General features: G+C 43.2%; 2 protein-coding genes across 2 annotated transcripts in view; one reads left to right on the forward strand and one right to left on the reverse strand.

The window, feature by feature from the left end:
• The first annotated feature begins 1,160 nt into the window (after positions 1 to 1,160).
• LOC147418313 (transcription activator-like protein) lies at positions 1,161 to 2,557 on the forward strand. Its single transcript, XM_086506777.1, has one exon. It carries the CDS (start codon positions 1,278 to 1,280, stop codon positions 1,887 to 1,889), a length of 612 nt encoding a protein of 203 aa, XP_086362903.1. The 5' UTR covers positions 1,161 to 1,277; the 3' UTR covers positions 1,890 to 2,557.
• Positions 2,558 to 7,524: 4,967 nt separating this feature from the next.
• The window catches only part of LOC147418314 (fumarate hydratase 1, mitochondrial-like), a 35,888-nt gene continuing 20,791 nt past the window's right edge, over positions 7,525 to 22,621 (reverse strand). Inside the window, exons 5-17 of the mRNA XM_086507419.1 lie at positions 21,506 to 21,589; positions 21,319 to 21,417; positions 11,536 to 11,586; positions 11,400 to 11,449; positions 10,725 to 10,806; positions 10,540 to 10,634; positions 10,315 to 10,381; positions 10,139 to 10,189; positions 9,183 to 9,278; positions 9,014 to 9,112; positions 8,894 to 8,923; positions 7,987 to 8,052; positions 7,525 to 7,897 (exon numbers count right to left, since the gene is read on the reverse strand). Coding sequence (XP_086363545.1) covers positions 7,814 to 7,897; positions 7,987 to 8,052; positions 8,894 to 8,923; positions 9,014 to 9,112; positions 9,183 to 9,278; positions 10,139 to 10,189; positions 10,315 to 10,381; positions 10,540 to 10,634; positions 10,725 to 10,806; positions 11,400 to 11,449; positions 11,536 to 11,586; positions 21,319 to 21,417; positions 21,506 to 21,589 — 954 coding nt within the window. The 3' untranslated portion in view covers positions 7,525 to 7,813. The remainder of the gene's footprint in view (positions 7,898 to 7,986; positions 8,053 to 8,893; positions 8,924 to 9,013; positions 9,113 to 9,182; positions 9,279 to 10,138; positions 10,190 to 10,314; positions 10,382 to 10,539; positions 10,635 to 10,724; positions 10,807 to 11,399; positions 11,450 to 11,535; positions 11,587 to 21,318; positions 21,418 to 21,505; positions 21,590 to 22,621) is intronic.

Below are 22,621 nucleotides of genomic sequence, written 5' to 3' on the forward strand. Positions count from 1 at the left end.
AGCTGGAGGACATTTTTCAGGGAACTAACTGCAAGAAAGGTGTTGCAATCAGGCTATTAGTGACGCACTTTATTCAAGAATACATCAATTTTTGCAAAAGGGTGTGATGAATGCCAATGTTACAAGACCAAACAACGGAAGGATAAAATGCCCTTACATCCTATTAAAGTGACCAAACCATTCGAAAAATGGGGTTTAGATTTTGTATGCCTAATTAATCCGGTAGCCCGTAACACTCAATCCTGATACATTATTGTTGCCATTGATTATGTGACAAAGTGGACGGAAGCTAAGGCGACATGCAAGGCTGATGCAAGGTCAACCGCTAAGTTTCTCTTTGAGAACATTATTACACAATTTGGTTGTCCCTTTGAAATTGTGAGTGACAATGGTATCCATTTTATAAATGAAGTAATAAAGGAACTCACAGCAAACTTCATGATATCCCACCATAGGTCTACTCCTTATTATCCACAAGTAAATGGCCAAGCCGAAAGTACCAACAAGACTCTGATCTCTATTTTAACCAAAATGGTGGAGGCTCATCACACAGATTGGGATTTGAAGCTGACATCAGCTCAATGGGCTTATCGTACTGCTTTACAAAGTGGCTATCAATTTTATACCATTCAAGATGGTATATGGCCAAGAAGCAATTATGCCATGGGAGTTTGTCATTCCTAGTCTTCAAGTAGCTTCACAAGAAGGTTGGGATGGTAGCCCTTTAGTTGAGCATTTATATATCTTTGACAGGTTAGATGAAGAGAGGCAGTTGTGGGTGAAAAATGCACTTGTAGAGAAAGAAATAATAAGGGCTAGAAAAATACACTCTCCCTAACCGGTGAAAGTAAGGGCAAACTTGAAATTCTCCTGGTTTTTAGGTCAAAATTTGAAGCTTTGGCCCGTAATTACATTAAAACTTGTGTAAATTTCTCGGTTTTCCTAAAGGCAAGCTCAAAATCTAGCCGGGATTTTTCAATTTCAGCAGGTTAAAATACACTGGACCCCGGTTTTTTATCTAATGAGGTGTCATATATAGAGGAGGCCCAATGACCTATAGAGTGTGAACGCTCTAGGAAAAGCAGGAGCAAACACGTGGTAAGAAACGTGTCAAATCCAAGAGACTTTACTGCATAACTTAAGATGTAGAGCTCAACTGGTGAAATGTTATCGATATCCAGCTGAAGAAGGAAAGAGGAAGCAAGAGAAGACGCAGAGAAAGGAGGAGAAGAAGAAGAAGTAGAGGAGAAGAAGACGCAGGGAAAGGAGGAGAAAAGATGAGGATGAGGATGGAGAAAGGCGGGCCTGTGGCACAATCAGCAGAGGAGGTCGACAAGAATGCACGCAGACACGCATCCAGCACCGAGACCCTTATTCAGGACTCCGGCGATCAAGGCCAGCTCATGCACAACCCAGGCTCCACCGTTGCACGGGACCTCAACTCTACTGCTACATCAATGGACCCTGCCCATCAAGAGAGCCCGTCTTCAGTCCCTGCCTTCAAGGACCCTCCTGAACGCATCCAAGTACAGTACGAGTTGATCGGGCCCCATGTATCTTCTGATCATGGATCCTCTGCATCCCCAGGTAAGGCTTCTGAAAACACCTCTTTTAGTGCCACTGTGACTGCATCATCTGACGCCTCTCAAACAACGTCGACCATCTCCGAGCTCCGTCCGCTTGCTCCGGAGGCGTATGGGTGCGGGCTCTATGGCCATGATGACAGTGGTGATGCGACGACAAGGCCGTCGCCCCGTATGTCTCAGAGCCGTTCTTCCGACTCCCAGAGTGCTGAGGGCCCGCCCACAACTCCACCTGCACATGTACATGAACCACCTAGCACGGGAGACCGTGACCTTGACATCACGGGGCAATCGTACATTCAGTAAGCACACTTTGGGAGGCCCTTTTCTTGTACATATGAGGCCTTGCTGATGGCTACTACATGTGACAAATTTAGGGGGGTGGAGCTGAGTACAGTGGTAGTCACCTTAAAACTAATGTTCTTTTTTTTTTGTAACAATGGTTTTTCTGGTTAACATGCAAGCCACACTATGCAAAGGAAAAATATATGAATGTCAAATGCGCCGGAGCTGCTGAGTCGTGGGGATGAACCCACAATCATCTAATGCAGCTACTGCTTGGAATTACTTACCTTAAAACCTGCAAGTGTACAATTGTGGTTCTTTCCTTTGAAGTTGATCTGTAGTGATGGCAGTGATGGCCTTGAGCAATGAGTCTTGGGGCTAATTTTCTTTTTATGTATGTACCCGAGTTTTCACCTTGAACCCTCTTACCTTCGGGTTACGTCACTACGCTTTTTGGTCAAGTTGTGTTTACCGCTTCCCCGTTGCGGAAGTTGTTTATGGCAAGGCCCCTTTTGGGTGTGTAGGAAGTGTGTAGCAATGTACAATTGTAAATATATGGAAATGTATAGAGTTCTCCCTCCTCCCCTTGTGTGTGTGTTTAAAAACAAAAAGCCCGGTATAGTTTATAGCTCGTTTTGTGGCCACAATATAAACAGGGTTTGAAAGTATATTCTCTTTTTTGAGCATCAGTTCTGAAGATGGAGATGTGGAGGATGAATCCTTGAGGGTACAATTTTCTACTCTTTACAAGAATGTGAGACTTGTAGTTTGCTATGGTTTTTTTGTGGTTTGCTAGTGTGAGCTATTGCCAACAAGCACCATGTGAGTACAAGGAATGTAAAGTTGATCTTCAAAAAAGTGCAATCCATGGACATGTAGGAGAGAAAACCTTGTACATGCTGCATTGAAAAATCATCCACACAATACTCTTTGATTGCAAATGAACCTGTTATATAATAACATTACCGTGATTTGTCGATGGAACATCTTCGATTCTTCCCTTGGACAATTGATCGTGGAGATCTCCAACGGACACATGGAGATTGTTTTGTAGTGTCCCAACTTATTGATGTTTAACTTTCATGTTGTCAAGAGAATTGTCATTCCTTTATGATTACTATTTGGAAGAAATTTCCCCTCATAACTACGTATACACATTGTATTGCATGCAATATTGTGGGTGTTAATAGTCAAAAGACATCGGTGATGTGACATCTTAGGTTTAAGGTTGAGCTATGGAGAGTTATGGTTCCAAGTACATGTCTATAACAATCAACCATTCCTTAAAAGTGGTTGCCAAGGTAGAGAGAATCTATTTTAAATTTTAAGTATGTTTCTGATTTCAAGTGTCAATGTCTTGACCGGTTGTTGGGTGGTGGTAATACATTCTCGGGTGGTTGTCCATGTCCATGTAGCTTAAACATGTCACACCCAATGAGTGCTTTTGTGCGTGGTGGTAATAGATTCTCAGGTTGTTGGCCATGTCCATCTAGCTTAAACATGTCGCACCCAATGAGTGCTTCTGTGCGTGATTGGGAGTTTAGAGTACTACAAGTGACGTTCTTGTAGTTGATACATTGTGTAGTGGCTCTCAACACAGAGTTGAGTCTTAAATATGTTGTGGTATGTTATGATTGTGCCATGTTTGCCATGAAGAGGCACCCACATTCATAGGGAGCATGCACAAAGCATGACACAGTTTTATCTTCTATTGATACTTAAACTGTGCATTTGCTTTTAAGGAATGGGATTGATTGCAATCGATCACAACGATGCAAATTACGTGGACAGAAAAAAGCCTACATTAAATTCCCTATTTACATTTACTATAAATGTAGTTCCACGTAAAATTTTTGTGTAGTATGCATTTCTAAATATGTCTTGTAAAAGCTACGTTCGTCCCTATGATAGTGGGCAACAAGAGGGGCTTGTTTTACATTTAGATACTTGTAGTGCTATCCAATTAACATGAATTTAGTGTTTCATGAGAAGATGAAGCATATTGGAGAGGAGTATTACTTCATCACATCCAACATGTCAACACTCATAAGTGAACCATTACCAATCTTTGTAAAAAATTTGTTTTCTAAAACAGTTTTGATTACGAAGTATTAGGTGCAATCATCCCGGCAACAATTCATATGCCCATAGCAAACTTGGTACCGAAAGACACATACTACAAGTGGAGGTTGTTGGGGTTTAACAGCCAAAGGACCTCAGATATTAACTTTAATGATTAAAATTCATTATCATAATAAAAATATAAACTAGTCTGAGAGCTCCGTCCCAATCCAATCTCTCTCTCTCCTCTCTACTTGGATGTGTGCTTGCATGCTGGCACAAGGCGTTTATTGCAAAGAGGAGAGAGAATGAGGATTTTTTTCAGTGAAGAACTACTTTGTGTGCGTCAAGGCTTGGGAAACATTTTTTGTGGACTCATCTTTGGAACCTTTTCACACGTATATAAGTTGACTAACTCTAAATTTGAGGGGAATAATCACACTACAATCTCATATTATAAGTAAAAACTCCATAATTTGAACTGGCTTGAGAACCTTCTTGCCCAAATTTGAGCCGGCCATTTTTCATTTTGAACAGGCTTTGGATAAAGCGAACCTATCTTTTTCCAAGCCCTGGTGTGCGTGTGCGTGTGCGTGAGAGAGAGGGAGAGAGAGAGAGAGAGAGAGAGAGATTATTATCGTCCTCGAGATCAAACACGATCTATGGGACCAAAGATACATGTGATGTGCTATGTATGGGGTTGAAAAGTGATTCCGGATGCTCCAAGATTGTGATGATGATAAAGAAGAATATTTTAACATCGTAGGAAACTACCCCAAGAGACCTTGAAGATCTATCCGACGAGAGTTGAACTCAAGACCTGTTATTCAAGAGGGAAATGGCATAACCAATCTACCACACTTGGGTGATAGAAAGGTCACCATTTTCCTCTTTTTATTAGCATGCGCGCACACACTTGAAAAGAAGAGTATTTTGACGTTGTAGGAAACTATCCCAAGGGACCTTAAAGATCTATCCGACCAGGGGAGTTGAAGACCTATTATTCAAGACAGAAATGGCATGACCAATCTACCACACTTGGGGGGGGTGTGTGTGTGTGTGAGAGAGAGAGAGAGAGAGAGAAATGAAATGAAATGTTATATTAACGTCTTCAAAAGGCCAAAATGACCTATGAGACCAAGAAGTTACAATTGGTGAATCTGATACCATGTCTGAGTACGGAAATTACAAAGAACTAACACTAAGACGCTAAGGAGAGAGGATATTGGGGGGGGGGGGGGGGGGGGGGGGGGGGGCGTTTTGTGGGTTCAGATGAAATTTCTCATAGGTCGTTGTTGGATCTCATCGACCTCCTCCATGGTCAGTACTTTGGTTGGGCGTCTTGCATGTCGAGCTAGAGTGATTTGTATCTTCTGTTGCAGCCTTCGTCGGTAGTGGGAGACCCCCCGAGGTCGTGCACGTCTGGATCTGTCAAGTTCCGTGGTTCGATCAAGCACTGTACCTCTAGTATGAGTAGGCTCTAAGATTTGCTGTAATGACTGCTCCGTTGGCTCTCCTCTGGCTGGTGTAAAGAAATCTATGATTCGTCTCTGAGACCGTCTTTCCTCTGATGTTCTCAGCAAGCTCTCCCTAAGTTTGCGCAGCTCTAGCAAGAACAATCCGAGACACCTCTGATCCTTGTATCTCATGACTAAAAAAAGGCCCGAACCCTTCTCCGAACAGGCAATGGAAGCGGCCGTGTATCTCATAGTATGCCGGGCATTGACATGTGTAGTGCAGCTCTGTCTCTAGCTCTAAGTTGCATAGGTGACATATCCTAGCTCCTGCCGGCACCCCTCGAAATCGGCCAGTCTCGATTTGGAGCTAATGTGAGGATGTGCGTATACAGAGAGAGAGAGAGAGAGAGAGAGAGAGAGAGAGAGAGAGAGAGAGAGAGAGAGAGAGAGAGAGAGAGAGAGAGAGAGAGATAGATTTTATTCGTCCTCAAAGGTCAAATATGCCCTATGGGACCAAAAATACATGTGATTTACTACGCATGGGGCTAACAAGTGATTCTTGATGCTCCCAAGCCATGGCTGAGAATGTGAGGAAACAAGTCCGGATGTGAGCAAAGGTGCACTCTAATAGTGTGTGGTACTCGGACTCAAACTTGCAAGTGAGTATAATGTGTAAGAGTCAGATTTGACTCTTCTCCATTGCTCGAGTGCCATGTCTTGCAATGAAGGGAGTGGGAGCAATTCGTATGCAAATGAAAACCAATAATTGAAGCGCTACAGTTGCATTACAGTATGTCCTCCCTCCCTCTTGTCTCCAGAGAGTTGTATATCACAAGTGCAATATTGAGCAAACAAATTGCAAACATGATATACATCAAACTGTTAACAGGTGCATAAGGAATCTTGGTCATCTTCCCCCTTTCCTCATCCAAGTTTGGAGAGTAAGCCTACATATGGAGGTGATAATGTTAATTGATTTTTCTTCCCATGCTAAACTCGCAAAATCTACATGCTAAGAATATGGTTAGAATCCCCCAAACCCTTCCCATCACTCTTTTTGTGCAACTTTGAAGTCAATGGATAAGTAGATCATTCACAAAGAGGATCAAAAACTTGAACAAGAAACCTCCCAAAGATGGGAACATTTGTTGCATCAAAAGATGGTTGGGTCTCTTCGGTATTTGTCCAATAGCGAGTGTTTCTCTCCAGTTGCAATGACATATATTTAACAAAAAATAAAAAATCCATGACTTCCAACATACAGAGACTAGTCTTTTGAGACAAGTGCTGTAAAGGCAAGAACATCTGCAATTATTTAAACTTGTAGAATTTCAAGTCACATGTAACAACCGCCAAGTCTACAGCTTTGAGTAACTTCATTTTTTAATCTATTTTAGTCAATGTAGAGATGACCAAGCAACAGAACTCTTTTTATCTCATGAGATAAGGGATAGCAACCTTTAGGTTGCATTGTAATCAAGTTTACACAGAGTGCAACACCGAATCATAAGCATCCAATGCCTCCATAACTACCCTTACATCATTTTCTCTGTTTCGTGCTAAAACCCTCGTTACTGCTGCACATGCAGCAAATGGCAATGCATAAGACAAATCTATGGGGTTCTTTCTCCACATTGCAATTTTCCATCGAAATTATCTTCCATACATGTTTATGCAAGCCTATACCCAGAAAAAACCGACCGTCACACTGTGATGGCTTAGGTTAAAGCACATCATTCAAAATGTACGCATTTTGTGAAGATATCAATCAACCAAACTATGCTGCCCGACCATGAGCACCCATCACACGAATACAAAAGATACCGAATAATCCTTGGGGCCAACCCATCCCCCCTCATACCAACTGGACAAATGCCAGACAACAAGCATTGCTCAGGCATACACCATAAACCCATGTAAGGCTAGAGAATACCACAATTGGTTCCTTACTTTCACTCATGAATTCTTACATCCATGCAGAGACGAGTATAGAGGTGATGAAAAGAACAAGGATGAAGAAGGACAACAAGAGGAGAAGGAAAAAGAATAGGAGTCAATATTAAGGCATGGAACAAATAGTCATTCATGCACGACCCGTCCACACACACACACATCCATCGGCACCATCCACAACTCAATGACCAAAAAACTTGCCATAATAGAAACCGTTGAGCCTCATTTTACAAAATTTGTACTACAACCTCACCATTCAGTTTACAGTATCTCTTTGGTCGCACTCTTCAAATAGGCAAAACTTCGCAGCCAAGTGACAGTTTATTGAATTAAATGCCCCCTTTAGAGGGTGCTGCTAATGCCGAAGAAATTCTCTCAGCTTTATAAATATATCGAACCTAAACTGCCGCCCCAAAATGCCCCAAAATTTTTTTTAAAAAGGCAAGAAAAGACAGCCCAAATAAGGATGAATGCTCATGATGGTCCTAACATTTTCTCTGGGACCACGTAATTATTGAACTCTTCCTCTGAGAGGACTCCCAATTTTAAAGCAGCATCCTGTCAACAAGAGCATCACATGTTATGGAACATCTGTCAACATCAAGAAAAGGCTACAGTTTTTGCTCTTAGAACAAGGGGATTTTTACTTTGAGTGTGGTCCCTTCCTTATGCGCTGTCTTTGCGACCAACGCTGCCTTGTCATAGCCAATTACCTAGTACCATCACAATAAATAAAGTAGGCTTCAATCAAGGCACAAAGAACTTGTTGCTTACTAGAATCATTGTGAGAAGAATTTAGGGAGCATTTAAGATGGAAAGATGGAGCGAAGTACAGAGAGGGAGTGAGAGATGCAAAGTATAGAGAGGGAGAATTGAAATGAGAGAGAGAGAGAGAGAGAGAGAGAGAGAGAGAGAGAGAGAGAGAGAGAGAGAGAGAGAGAAGAAGAAGAAGAAGAAGAGGATTTTAATGTCGTAGGAAACTATCCCAAGAGATCTCAAAGATCTATCCGACGAGAGTTGAACTCAAGACCTGTTATTCAAGAGGGAAATGGCATAACTAATCTACCACACTTGGGTGATAGAAAGGTTATACCGTTTTCCTCTTTTTATTAACGCACTCTCACACACACACATACACACACACACACGAGAAGAAGAGGATTTTAACTCGTAGGAAACTATCCCAAGAGACCTCAAAGAAGAAAGAAGAAGAGAATTTTAACGTTGTGGGAAACTATCCCCAAGAAACCTCAAAGACCTATCCGATGAGTCTTGAACTCAACACCTGTTATTCAAGAGGGAAATGGCATAACCAAACTACCACGCTTGGGTGATAGAAAGGTCATACCATTTTCCTCTTCTTATTACCATAGAGAGAGACCTAGATTGAGACCGAAATTGAGAGATCTATATTGAAAGACGGACGACAGTTAGAGAAAGAGAGAGCAATCAAGAGCAACAGACAGATAGAGGTAGAGAGAGTTATATGTAGAAAAATAGATCAGGAGTGGAAAGTAAGAGAGCAAGGGAGAGGAGAAATCAGCTCAAACGTACCGGATTCAAAGCTGTCACAAGCATCAAGGACTGTCACAAGAAACCCACCTCAGTTAATGACAGTTTTAAACGAATGATATTTTACTTTACATTTTACTTGGAACAATTTTTTTCACCAACCTCTCGTACAATCTGTGAGATCTTGCGCCGATTGGGTTCTATACCAACGACACAATTTTTCCTAAACGACTCTGATGCGTCTCCTAGCAAGCGCAAAGACTGCAAGAACAGGAACCTCATTAAGGCAACAGTTTATGTTTGCCTTGAACAATAATCGTCCCTCCTTTACCTGAAGAATTCCATTAGCAATCATAGGCTTGAACACATTCAACTCAAAGTGGCCACTTGCACCTCCCATGGTTATTCCCACATGATTCCCAATCACCTGACAGAGCTCCAAACAGTCAGGGTTAAGAAGCCTGGTTGCAAATAAGTTTCTCAAAAGATTATGACAAGCATGCGCAGAGGAATGATACTGGAAGTGCAGGTAGCTAATGAGAATGCAGCCTATACTCAAACCATCAAGCACTCTTAGCAGTCTTTGACTTGGACAATCTTCCCGTGATGAAGTTAAGACCTACGGAATGGGGAAGATCAACAAAACAAAGTAATGGCCGAGGGCCTTGAGCACATTGAAGCCATCCCCTGAGAAAATGAATTATGTGGTTTTTGAGTCGTGTGTGTATAGAGTATGCCCACAACTTCTTGGACAGGGTGCCTAACAACAAAAAGCAAACGATCCACCCTCAAGCAGTAAAAGGGTCAATTGCTCGAGATCTGCAAAATCAACCATGCACAAAATGGTCACTTTTCTTCCCTATTTGATTGACAATAGCTCCCAGTTCCCCTCATTTAGGATTAGCAATCATGAATTTCTCACATCAACCCACTAGTAAGCAAAATTTCAATTTACGTTTAGAAAGGACACACAGGAAGGAGAGAGAAATAACATCTCCCAACGAACCACGTAACCGACAAGACCGTAAAATTTGTCGAATATGAGTTGCGTCTGTGAGTATGAAACACATAATAATGAGTCTTAATTGCACATTCTTTGGAGGATGTGTGATAGATTTAATTTCCATACATTGGGAGAGTCATAAAAAAAAGGAGAGTTAAGATTGTTCCAGATGTGATACAATTTTACTGCTTCCTAACACACAATACACTACCTCCCATTACTATTGCACAGGATAACTACAGCATGACCGACATTGCCTCAAACTGCACATTACAAAACAATACCTGTGCACAAACCATGGTGAGTGCCTCACATTGAGTGGGATTCACCTTGCCCTGTGAAAAACATCAAAATCAGGTTATGATGCAAAAATGACACAAATCTGGAATGTTTTGCAAAGGACAAAGCATCATGTGCATTACATATCCAAACAACAAGATTAAGAAAACCACAAACATACAGGCATTATGCTGCTACCCGGCTCATTCTCAGGAAGAAGCAGCTCTCCTAACCCACATCGAGGACCACTGCAGGGACAATGCAACAAAGTTTATATAGTCCTGACTTGCTGCAAGTCAAACAAAATTCTGAGCCCACATCAGGGGCCACTGCATGGTAATTGGAATACTTTCAGTTCTGCCTGCAAACAATGACTTCAACCAAATTTTAAAAGCTTCATGTTTACCTTCCAAGAAAACGGATATCATTTGCTATCTTGAATAAAGACACAGCCACTGTGTTTAAAGCACCACTAACCTCTACTATTGCATCATGAGTAGCCTGATCACCAAATTTTTCATCAAAATCTAGTGTTCAATTTTTGAGTGAAGTTCATGTTCTACTAATAAACCCTTCTATAGAATAACTTACCAAAGCTTCAAATTTATTTTCTGCAGTAACAAATGGTAAACCAGTCTCATGTGCTACTGCCTTTGCAACCTTGACATCAAATCTGCCCACATGCAAACCAAGCACCACTGGTTAATCAATACCCTAGCGAAAAGTAGTTGGGCCATAGCTAAAATGAATCATCAATATGAATTCAAAACCTTACTTGACGTGCCTTCATTACACTTCAAAAGTATATGATGACTTTGTCCTACGCTGAGGAACCTCTAACATTGGATAGCTATTGAGGAAAGTTTCCTAGATAAATAATGCTTATACACTTCCCATTTCACACGAGGAACCAGCTTTACATCCTAAAACCAACTCTTATAACCTTACTTTGAAGTATACTTCCAAATGGCCTTATCTAAGGAATGAAATCAGCAACAGAAAGTTTCACTATCCGTCAATGGCCAGAGAGTCTTAAGTATCATCTCACATAAGTCCCAAATCACTTCATGTAATTTCTGATAGTGCGTCTACAGAAAGAACTCCTATTGAAGGCACTCTCGTTGGTTTACATTCAGACTTCTGCCTGAGCAATCCATTTGCAATAGCTCCAAGTTTTGATTTATCAATTATAACAAAACTTGGATTATGCAATCAAAATTCCAATCACAGTTACTAATAGACATAGAACTAGTTGAAGAGCATTACCCCTTTTCTGTATTAAGCCCTGTACCGACTGCTGTTCCACCTTGTGCAAGCTGTCATATAAGCAAGTAAAATTTTTGCATGTACATCTTTCAATAAATTCTATTCTTTAAAAAGCTGAAACAACAAAGCAACTGACCTGATATAGTCGCGGTAATGTGGCCTTCACACGTTCAATTCCATATTTTACCTGCAAAGGGTATCACATAAACCAACAATCTGGTTCGTTGTAATATAGACGACAACAACTATTTCAAAATGATTCCAGCTTCTGCGGTCAAATCTGGTGTAGCCACCTGCAATATGCTGATATGCTACAAAAAGCTGCTAAAAAGTAGTACTTTAGTGAGTGTCCAAATTCCAAGGACAATTTAGCAGTAGCAAGTTTCAACTATTCGGCAGTAGGGCAGCCGACTTGGGACACTCAGGCACTTAGGCAGCCTGCTGGGACATAACAATTGGAAAGGTGTTCCAGAACCCCCTGGACCAGAAAACAATACTCAACAGGAGGGCATGGATGCCAAGATGGTGACCTATTTTCCCTTATCAAATGTCTGGCCTCGGGCATCCACTAGGAAATATGTAAGATAGCATATGCGAACAAAATAAGGGATTTATAATTAGATACATTTACAAATAAATGTACTTACATAAAGGGTTTTTTAATTGAGAAAGTGAAAACTTCCATATACAAGAATGCATACATAAGGGATACATATAATACTTGAAAATATACAGGCAGGGGATTATTTAAATACCTCTTGCTCGCACGTGCTATATGCAATTTTTACATAGTGGACTCCCTGGGATGTCTGGCTTCCAGCTCACCTTATACTCCACCTACACTGGTGGATCCCATTATATCTAGAATCTTCCTACAGTTCAGGGAGAGATCATGCAGATGTAGTCAATCAGTAGGGTCTTATACAGTTCAATCTAGTCTAGAGTCTATTACACATTCGTACACTACACATCTAAGTCTTTGGTCCTTGGTCCGGAGCTAAATGCGCTGCCAGCAGATCCCCTTGCACCTGGTATTTTCTATGGTGTATAGAGTACTAGTGTCCGGTTGTTGTCTTGTGAACTGTCTCTATGGCAAGTGTTTCCTAGTGTCTGTTGTATATGCTGTGTCTTTTGTGTTGTCTCCAAGCGACGCTTCTTGCATACTGCACAGAGGCAACCCAATGCAATAAAACTTCCATAGTTTCTGCAGCACAGGTGCTCTCATTTTCGGCATGCTTCTGTCTCACCACGGTTTTTTGTAGTCAACAACTACCTGCATGGTGGCAATTTTCTGGTCGAGCTGTTAGACCCACAAGAAAGTTGACCCATAGGGTCCACCGGAAAGTATATGCAATGTCTGTTGGCCACTCTGTCAGTGGTCTCTTGAGATGTTGGAAAGTCTACCTAAGGTATGTCTATCCAAGGTCTCTTGGGACCTTGGAAAGTCTAACCAAAGTCTGCAAACTGTCCGAGGTTTCTTGAGGTGATTAAAAGTCTATCAAAGGGGGGTTTAGGCAATTCCATTGGAATGTCTAGTTCATAACATTATAACAATGAGCCTTAAGATGTATCATGATAAGTCAATCATCTAAGCAAAGTATACTGTCTGAAAGAGGGCCTCCATGTGTGTGTGTGCGCGCGCGCATGCATGAGAGAGAGAGAGAGAGAGAGAGAGAGAGAGAGAGAGAGAGAGAGAAATGAAATGTTATATTAACGTCTTCAAAAGGCCAAAATGACCTATGAGACCAAACTGTTACAAAATTGTGAATCTTATACCATGTCTGGGTACAAAAGACTAGAACAAAAATACTACTACTACTACTAGAATCCATCCTCATCTGCACTCTGGATGTCGAGAGAGTATGGCTCGAATCCTCTACTGTAGTCTCCGTCGATGCTGTATAGCCCCTCTCCTCAATCGTGGCCATCTGGATCTCCGTAGCTCCAGTGCTCGGTCAATGAGAGTTCCGGTAGTGGTCAAATGAGTGTTGGCGGAGCTCTGCAGTGATGGCTGATCCTCTGGCTGTCCCATATCTAGTGAAAAGAAATCTGTAATCGGTCTCTAGGACTGTCTCTCTCTAGCTCTCCCCAGTAAAGTGTCCCTATATCTCCGTAACTCAAGTAGATATAGCCCAAGACATCTCTGATCCTCATAACTCATGACCCTAGAGAAAGGACCGAAACCCTCTCTGAATAAGCAGTGGAAACGGCCCCGAATCTCATAGTACACTGTGCAATGACATATGTAATGTAGCTCTGTCTCTGGCTCTAGCTGGCATAAACGGCATATCCTGTTGTCTGCTGGTATCCCTCTGAATCTACCAGTCTCAATCTCCAGCTCATCTCCAGCTGATGTGAGGATGTGCGTATCTGACCAATGGCACACCCCAAACCATGAGACATATGTGTATCCATGTAGCTGGGTCGAATCACAAACCCATCTCCTGTGAGGTGGATAAGATGCTCTCTATAGAAATCCATCTTCGTACCCAACTCCTGTGGCGGCTCTATCCACGTCCTCCTGGTATTCAATTGGATCAGGTCCTAACGAATGAGTCTAGTAATCTCCACCCGTGTAAGAGACATCGAGGGTGTCTGAAGAGAGTACTTGAAAGGGGGCAGCCTGTCCATGGTGAAGCCATGCATCTGAAACCATGATGTCATCTGTGCATACCAGCATGAGGTGTCCCCCTAAAGAGCTAACTGTCTGGAAGACTCAAGGGCCAGTCTAGCATATCTGTCTCTAGTAGTGTCCCACAAGCTGTGCACAAAGGAAACTGATCTGGTAAGCGCCTCAATCTCCATAAGAGGGGCAGCTAGCTTTGCTCGAATGATAGAGTGGGGTACGGAGGCCTTGGCTTTGATCAGTCAATAGATCATAGATACCAAGGACCTCTCCATACGTCTCCAACCATCTTGGCCTACAGAAGGTCCCCATATCTGCACCGCATACAACATAGCTGAGGCTATTAAAGTATCAAAGAGCCATAACTTTGTCCGAGGTTCGTGGAACTGAACATGCGAACACATCCTCTCTAAGCCTCCCAAGGCCGTATAAGCTCTAGTCGGTCTAGTCTCTGTTGCTCTCCCCAAAGAAAACCTCGGCCCAGTGAAGACACCCCCAAGGTAAGTTTATGCATCTGTATACTCTACAATCTCCTGACCATATGTGAAAGTCGGTGCTGATCTCCTGATCCACTATGATGTGGTGTTAAACACCATAACCTTGGTTTTACCAAGGTTTACAGACAATCCACTATCCTCTGCAAAACTGTGTAATGCATCCAATTGTCGCTGCATACCCTCTGGTGAGTCAGAGATAAACACAATATCATGAGCATATAACAACAATGGGATCTACGTCCCTGCCAGCCAAGCACCTCTATCACCCTCTCTATCAATGTAATCAGACACCTCATCAACGTACATACCAAATAGAGTAGGAGACAATGGGCAACCCCGTTTCACCCCAATGGTGGAGTGAACTAAATCAGACATCTCCTCCAGGGTGCTTACATGTCCCATCACTGATCTGTATAGAGCCATGATCCCCCAAATCAACACTATGGGCACCCCCATCTCTTGCAGTCTACGCATCAATCGAGCTCTCGGTACCATGTCAAATGCTTTGCGGAAATCCACAAAGCTACAATAAATCCGTCTCCCATGTGACCTGCCCTCCTCAATGATGGCTCTAAGTGTCAGAATATGATCAAGAGTGGAGAAACCCCTCCTTAAACCGGCCTGGCCCTTTGCTCATACACCCTCACCCTCTGCCCAATTATTCAACTGCTGCTCAAGAATGGATGCATACAACCGTGCCAATGTGTGCCCAACCATAATAGTGCGGTAATTCCCAGGCTCTGTAGGATCACCTACCTTGAAGATAGGCACAATAGTAGACAACCTCCAAGTCTCAAGTAACCCTCACACATGGCACAATTGAACAACACTGCAAGAACCTCTACCAGCATATCTCTAGCATGTATAAAGTGCTTTGCTACTAGATGATATGCCCTGCTGGTCCTCATCTTGTCAAGGGCTCTCTTTACCATCTCAATGGTAAAGAAGGTGTTGGTAGGTGTGCATGGCTCTATAGGATCTAGACGGGGGTCCTGTCCAGGAACTGTATATAACGATGTCGCATACTAACCCCACACATCAGGAGAAGTGATCACTGGGGGAGGGGAGTGCTCATGAAAGAATCGCCATGCCTCTCCTAAGTCTCTACTCAAGAACAGCTGATACAAGTCTCGCTCCATCTGGGCCAAATAAGCTCGTTTCTTCCGTCGCACAAGGCGTCGGGAAGCAATATGAGACTGTTTGTAAGTGATGACTCCTAAAAGAATATCTCTCTGGAGCTGGGCTCTCATCTCTCTGCACTCCTCATCATACCAACTATTCTGGGGCATGCTCCCACAATGTCACCTCCGACCCTGCTGAGTGTGTGGGTATGCCTCTGATGCAGTGTCTCAGTCAGTAAAGTGGTGCACTCCTCCACTGAGAGACCAGGACTAGCTGTGCATAGACCACTATAGATCTCCTCCGTTAAACCGAGTCAGTCTCTCGTGTAAATGTATAACGGGTATGTGTCCTACCTCCTGATGTCTAGGCTGTACTATACTGAAATGAAACGGACAATGTCAAAAGAGCATGATCCACTGCTACACCCACTGGTCTGGCTCCCACTATGAAATCCAGAATACAAGGAATAAAGCTCCGCTGTACCATAACATAGTCCATTGTACTGGCCCCATGTCTGTGTGGAAAGCATGTGAAGCCGGCTGTTCCAGGAAATCGCTGTAAACCATTAAGTATGGCTGACCCAAGTGTGGTTGTCATCTCCGTGAGGTATCTCCCATACTCCGTCTGCTCTCTATTATGTGAGCATCTGTCAAGCCCCAAGTCACCCACATCCAGCTCTCTAAGCATCTCATCTGAAGTGTCATAGAAGACTGTCTGAGAGTTGCCCGTTCGGGCATTGAAGTCCCCTAGGAGGATGATATCACCATCCCTAGAAAACTCCCATATATCATCATCTAGTATAGAGAAAGGCGATTGTCCTCTGGATGCAGCATATACTGACGTAGTAGGGGGACAGTAACATATGGCAATGTATAGAAATCGGCCTGTGTCAGCTCTCAACCTCACCCACATGTATACAGCATGATCATCTCTCCGTACAATATGTAGTAGTGGCTGTAACTCCTCCCTAAATAGCAGTGCTACTCCTCCTGAACCTCTACTCCCATGCTCAGATCTCGCGACCGTCCTGTGGGCTGTCTCCCATCTGTATCCGACCACATGTGGCATAAGCAGTCCAGGGGCCTGATGAGTCTCTGAGAAGAAAACAATGTCCCTCTCTCTGAAACTGTCCTCAAAGGCACCAACATCCAACCTCATAGATCCATTACAATTCCAAGTAGCCATCTTCAGTGTGGTCCCATAGGTCTCACATCGTCATGTAGAGCGCCGCTCTACAATCACCACCCGACCATCTCTATAATAGGACGTCTTTCCCTTTTCCCTTGCTACAGTAATCTCTGGCATTACCTCTCTCATATGCGCAAGCTGTGAGAGAGTGAGATCATCACCAAAGAAAATACTTGTCTTCTTGAGAGTAGGCCTCTTTTTCAGAAATTGCTTCTCCTCTTCCGAGGAGGGGAAGCATAGTATGAGAGCTCTCTTTTGAAGATTCTCCCGAGCCATCACTCTTCTTACCCACTCTACATGCCTTTGTGTGTGAAGGCTTGTCCACCCCCATCATGGATGTGAGGATTGTGACCTCTTTTTCCACATTGTTTATGTCCTTGAGGCCGGTTACCCTCACATGTAGAGCCCGCATCCTCCTCCTTTGTTCCTCTTCGAGGGTCATGTTTATAAGAGTGGGTGTACAAGGAGCTTCCTTACCTTTCCCTTTCTTGGTGACCTCAATCCATTTTTCGGCCTCTTCTACTTTCTTTTGTGTTGCAGAGATGACCGCTTGCCCATGACTTCTTCTCCTCATCTTCCTTGATAACCCATATTTCTTCTCTCATGGTATTCAATTCTTCCATCATGGACGACTGAATCTCGCCTTCCTCGAGCCGCCCACTTTTTGCTACAAGAAGTTCACCTTGGAGAGTTCGGATTGTGGCTTCTTGTGAAGCCGCTTGCTCTTCGACACGAGAAATCCTTTCGCATAGGTTCTTCGTTTCCTCTTTCCATTCCTCCATCTTTTGAAGAAAGGTTGCCTCCATCTCTTTCTTCCACTCCTTCACTTCAACTTCAAGTGTTGATATCTGCTTGTTGGTAATCGAGAACTTCATGTTGAGAGGGAGGCGGGCTATAGCCACTGGAGAGGCCATGTGAAAGGGGGTCAATGGGTAGTCCAATGGAGGGAGACCATGAGAGAGAGAGAGAGAGAGAGAGAGAGAGAGAGAGAGAGAGACTAAAATAACCAAAAAAATGCAAGAAACTCTAGAAAATAGCAAGAAACGATTGTGAAACCCCTTAAAAACAGAGAAAATCAGCTTCGAAACTTTAAAAAACAGCAAAACACATATTTGAAACCCTAAAAAACAGCAAAAAACAGTGGCAAAACCCTTAAAAACAGTAAAAAAACAGTTTCGAAACCCTAGAAAACAGCCAAAACACACTTTCAAAACCCTAAAAACAGTAAAAAAACAATGACGAAACCCTAAAAACAGCAAAAAAGAGGTGACGAAACCCTAAAAACAGTGAGAGTCCAAACCCATTTGGGGGGGGGGGAGGAAAGAGAGAGAGAGAGAGAGAGAGAGAGAGAGAGAGAGAGAGAGAAGAAGAAGAAGAAGAAGAAATGAAATGAAATGTTTATGCCTTCTAAAGGCCAAAATGACCTATGAGACCAAAGAGTTACATCATGGTGAAATTAAATGAAATAAATTGTTATATCAAACGTCTTCAAAAGGCCAAAATGACCTATGAGACCAAACTGATACAATCTTGGTGGATCTAACACAATGTCTAGGTACAAAATAAAAATGAAGTAAAGTGAAAACTAAAATCATCATCATCATCATCAATGCCCGAGGATGCCCGGTATCGGGCGTTGTCCGAGAAAGTATTGCATCGGTCGCTGAAGAGTATCGTCAATGTCCGCCTCTGTAAATAGTCGTACTGGACGTCTCCCATGTCATGCTAGAATAGTCATGATCCTTTGATGGAGCCTCCGTCGATGTCGTGGTCGTCCTCGTAGACGTGGGCGTCTAGCTCTACCGAGTTCAATGGCTCTCTCGACGGATATACCTCTGGTATGAGTGGGCTCTGAATTTGCTGTGAATCTTGCTCGTCTGACTGCCGAGTCCCTGCTCTAAGAAGCAGTCATAATGAATGTCTCCCACTACCTGATCTCCTCAAGAGACTCTCCCTGTGCCTGCGCAGCTTTAGCAAAAACAACCCAAGGCATCTCTGATCCTAATATCTCACGACTCTAGCCAATGGTCCAAAGCCCTCTTTGAATAGACAACGAAAGTGGCCTCGTATCTCATAGTATACTGGACAGTGACAAATGTGATGTAACTCTATCTATGGCTCTATATAACACAATTGACAAATCCTGGCCTCCGCTTGTACTCTCCTAAATAAGCCAGTCTCAATCTCTAACTGATGCGATGATGTACGCATCTGACCAATAGCACATCATATCTGACTAGATAAATGAGTGTCCATATAGGCAAGTTTGATCACATATCCATCCTCTCTTAATTAGAAAAGATGCTCTCTATAGAAAGCCATCTTTGTGTCCAACTCATGTGTCGACTCTATCATGTGCTCTTGGTATCTAGCTGAATCAAATCCTAACATATGCGTCTAGTGATCTTTGTCCGTGTGAGAGATAGGGAGGGTGCATCCAAGGAGTATTGGAACGGATGTGTGTGTGTGTGTGTGTGTGCGTGCGCGCGCGCGTGCGTGCGTGTCCGTGTGCGTGAGAGAGAGAGAGAGAGAGAGAGAGAGAGAGAGAGAGAGAGAGAGAGATGAAATGAAATGAAATGTTATATTAACGTCTTCAAAAGGCCAAAATGACCTATGAGTCCAATCTGTTACAAAATAGTGAATCCGATACCATGTCTGGGTACAAAAGTACTAGAACAAAAATACTACTACTACTAGAATCCATCCTCATCTGCACTCTGGATGTCGAGAGAGTACGGCTCGAATCCTCTGATGTAGTCTCTGTCGATGCTCTGTAAAGCCCCTCTCCTCAATCGTGGCCGTCTGGATCTTCATAGCTCCAATGCTCGGTCAATGAGAGTGCCGGTAGTGGTCGAATGAGTGTGGTCCGAGATCTGCAGTGATGGCTGCTCCTCTGGCTGTCCCATATCTAGTGAAAAGAAATCTGTAATCTGTCTTTGGGACTGTCTCTCTCTGGCTCTCCCCAGTAAAGTGTCTCTATATTTGTGTAGCTCAAGTAGATATAGGACCGAAACCCTCTCTGAATAAGCAATATAAACGGCCCCGTATCTCATAGTACACTGTGCAATAGTATATGTAATGTAGCTCTATCTCTGGCTCTAGCTGGCATAAGCGGCATATCCGTTGTCTGCTAGTATCCCTCTGAATCTACCAGTCTCACTCTCCAGCTGATGTGAGGATGTGCGTATCCAACCAATGGCACACTGCAAACCATGAGACATATGTGTGTCCATGTAGCTGGGTCGAATCACAAACCCATCTCCTGTGAGGTGGAGAAGATACTCTCTATAGAAAGCCATCTTCGTGCTCAACCTGTGGCAGTTCTATCCATGTCCTCCTGGTATCCAGCTGGATCAGGTCCTGACGAATGAGTCTAGTAATCTCCACCCGTGTAAGAGACATCGAGGGTGCCTGAAGAGAGTACTCGAAAGGGAGCAGCCTGTCCATGGTGAAGCCATGCATCTGAAACCATGATGTCATCTGTGCATACCAGCATGAAGTGTCCCCCTAAAGAGCTAACTGTCTGGAAGACTCGAGCATATCTGTCTCTAGTAGTATCCCACAAGCTATGTACAAAGGAGACTAATTTGGTAAGCACCTGAATATCCATAGGAGGGGCACTAGCTCTGCTCGAATGATAGCGTGGGGTACAGAGGACTTGGCTCTGATCAGTCGAGAGATTATAGATATCAAGGGCCTCTCCATACATCTCCAATCAACCTGGCCTACAGAAGGTCCCCATATCTGCACCCCATACAACATAGCTGAGGCTACTAAAGTATCAAAGAGCCATAACTTTGTCCAAGGTTCCGGGAATTGAACCTGCGAACATATTCTCTCCAAGCCTCCCAAGGCCACATAAGCTCTAGTCAGTCTAGTCTCTGCTACTCTCCCCAAAGAAAACCTCGGCCCAGTGAAGACAACCCCAAGGTAAGTGTATGCATCTGTATACTCTACAATCTCCTGACCATATGTGAAAGTCGGTGTTGATCTCCCGATCCACTGTGGTGTTGTGTTAAACACCATAACTTGGTTTTACCAAGGTTCACAGACAATCCACTATCCACTGCAAAACTGTGTGATGCATCCAACTCTCGCTGCTACCCTCTGGTGAGTCAGAGATCAACACAATATCATCAGCATATAACAACAATGGGATCCACGTCCCTGCCAGCCGGGCACCTCTATCACCCTCTCTGTCAATGTAATCAAACACCTCATCAACATACATACCAAATATAGTAGCAGACAATGGGCAGCCCTATTTCACCCCAATGGTGGAGTGAACTAAATCAGATATTATCTCCTGCAATCAGAGAGAGAGAGAGAGAGAGAGAGCTTGGAGGACTATCTGAATTGTCAGCTGCTTTGAAAGATACCATGGGAGAACTTATTCTTCAAATACATTCAGTGAATAAACATCAAGCTTTAAGTCACTTCTTACTTTAACCATTGCGATAAAACATGGGAAGCAGCCAAAAAATACCTGTGTGAAATAGCCACTAAATTCTTGTCCAAGAGTCAAAGGAACAGCATCCTGTAGATGTGTGCGGCCAATCTTTACAATGTCCTTAAATGCTTCTGCCTAGGAACAATTCCAGCAGTTACACCATGCCCTGCAAAAACTGGTTCAATGAAGCAAAGCTCACTTCTAATAGTAAACAATGGAGTACCTTTGCAGCTAAAGCTTCATGTAAGCCCTCCAGCTTGGGGAGGAGCCTTCTGTTTATTTCTATTGCAGCAGCAATATGCATAACCTGCAAAAAGATTACTTACATTGGGGCATTAAACCAAAAGCACCCATGAAAAAGCACAGCCTGGCTCTTACAGATAATTGTGAAGCTCAGTAAAACTAGACATTTCCTTTCCAATCACAACGTCCTAAGTCCAGTGCCTAATGCTATAAGACAAGCAACAGACTCATGAGCTGTTTACATTGCCTTGTGGATGTGACGGTTTATTTGGACGATGTCATACAGAATGCTCTCTATGTCTATTACGCTCCATGAGGAAGAGCCACAAGAACATGGAACTCCCATCTCTCCTCAATAGGCCAACCCTGTTTTCACAAGGCAGTCTATTCCTCTCTTGATCCCATAGTGCATCTCTGTATGAAAACTACTCCTGGCATACGTTCACATGTGTGCCACCAACCTGCAAGAAGCTCTTCTAATGTGTGTTACAAGACTCCCAGTTAAGGCATGAAAAGTAAAATCTCTGGACAGGATAGGCTTGTATGAGAGCATCCTACTTAAGATGTAAAGAGTGTTTTTCTAGATGTCACGATGCAAGAAGTGGCAGGGCCAAAATCTTGTCAAAAAGTTCCAACTCTTTGCAAAAAATACAGTAAGCTGAATATTAAATGCTCACACAAGACAGTTCTGACAAGGAGAAAAAGTAAGACAATCCCACCAGAAATGTGCTAGTGGCCACAATTAGAATTTACTATTGAAGAGAATCACAACAAACGGGGAGAGAGAAATCCCATCACTCTATTCCAGTCTATCCAAAGTCTTCAATCCTTCAGCTCCTACTCTTACATTCCTGATTTTGGGAAATCTTCTCGCTTCAACGAGAGGGTGGCATCTTGAAGCTTCTTCATCACGTCCAAAAGCTTAAAATCCTAATCCAACACCATGAGGGCAGCTCCTCCCATGCAAATCCCCGGTCCTCCATAAAGCGAGTAAGGTTGAATAGAAAGCACTATACTCGGGACTCAAATGCGTCATCAAGATATAGCCATATCTGCCGACGAGATCGGCTCCCTTGCCTAAGGAAACACCAATTGC

The sequence above is a fragment of the Adiantum capillus-veneris genome, chromosome 30, assembly GCF_014529385.1.
Source record: "Adiantum capillus-veneris isolate H3 chromosome 30, ASM1452938v2, whole genome shotgun sequence".
NCBI classification, from domain to species: Eukaryota; Viridiplantae; Streptophyta; class Polypodiopsida; order Polypodiales; family Pteridaceae; genus Adiantum; species Adiantum capillus-veneris.

Coding starts and splice junctions, on each gene's coding strand:
- LOC147418313 (XM_086506777.1), top strand. CDS start 1,278: ATGAGGATGAGGATGGAGAAAGGCGGGCCTGTGGCACAATCAGCAGAG.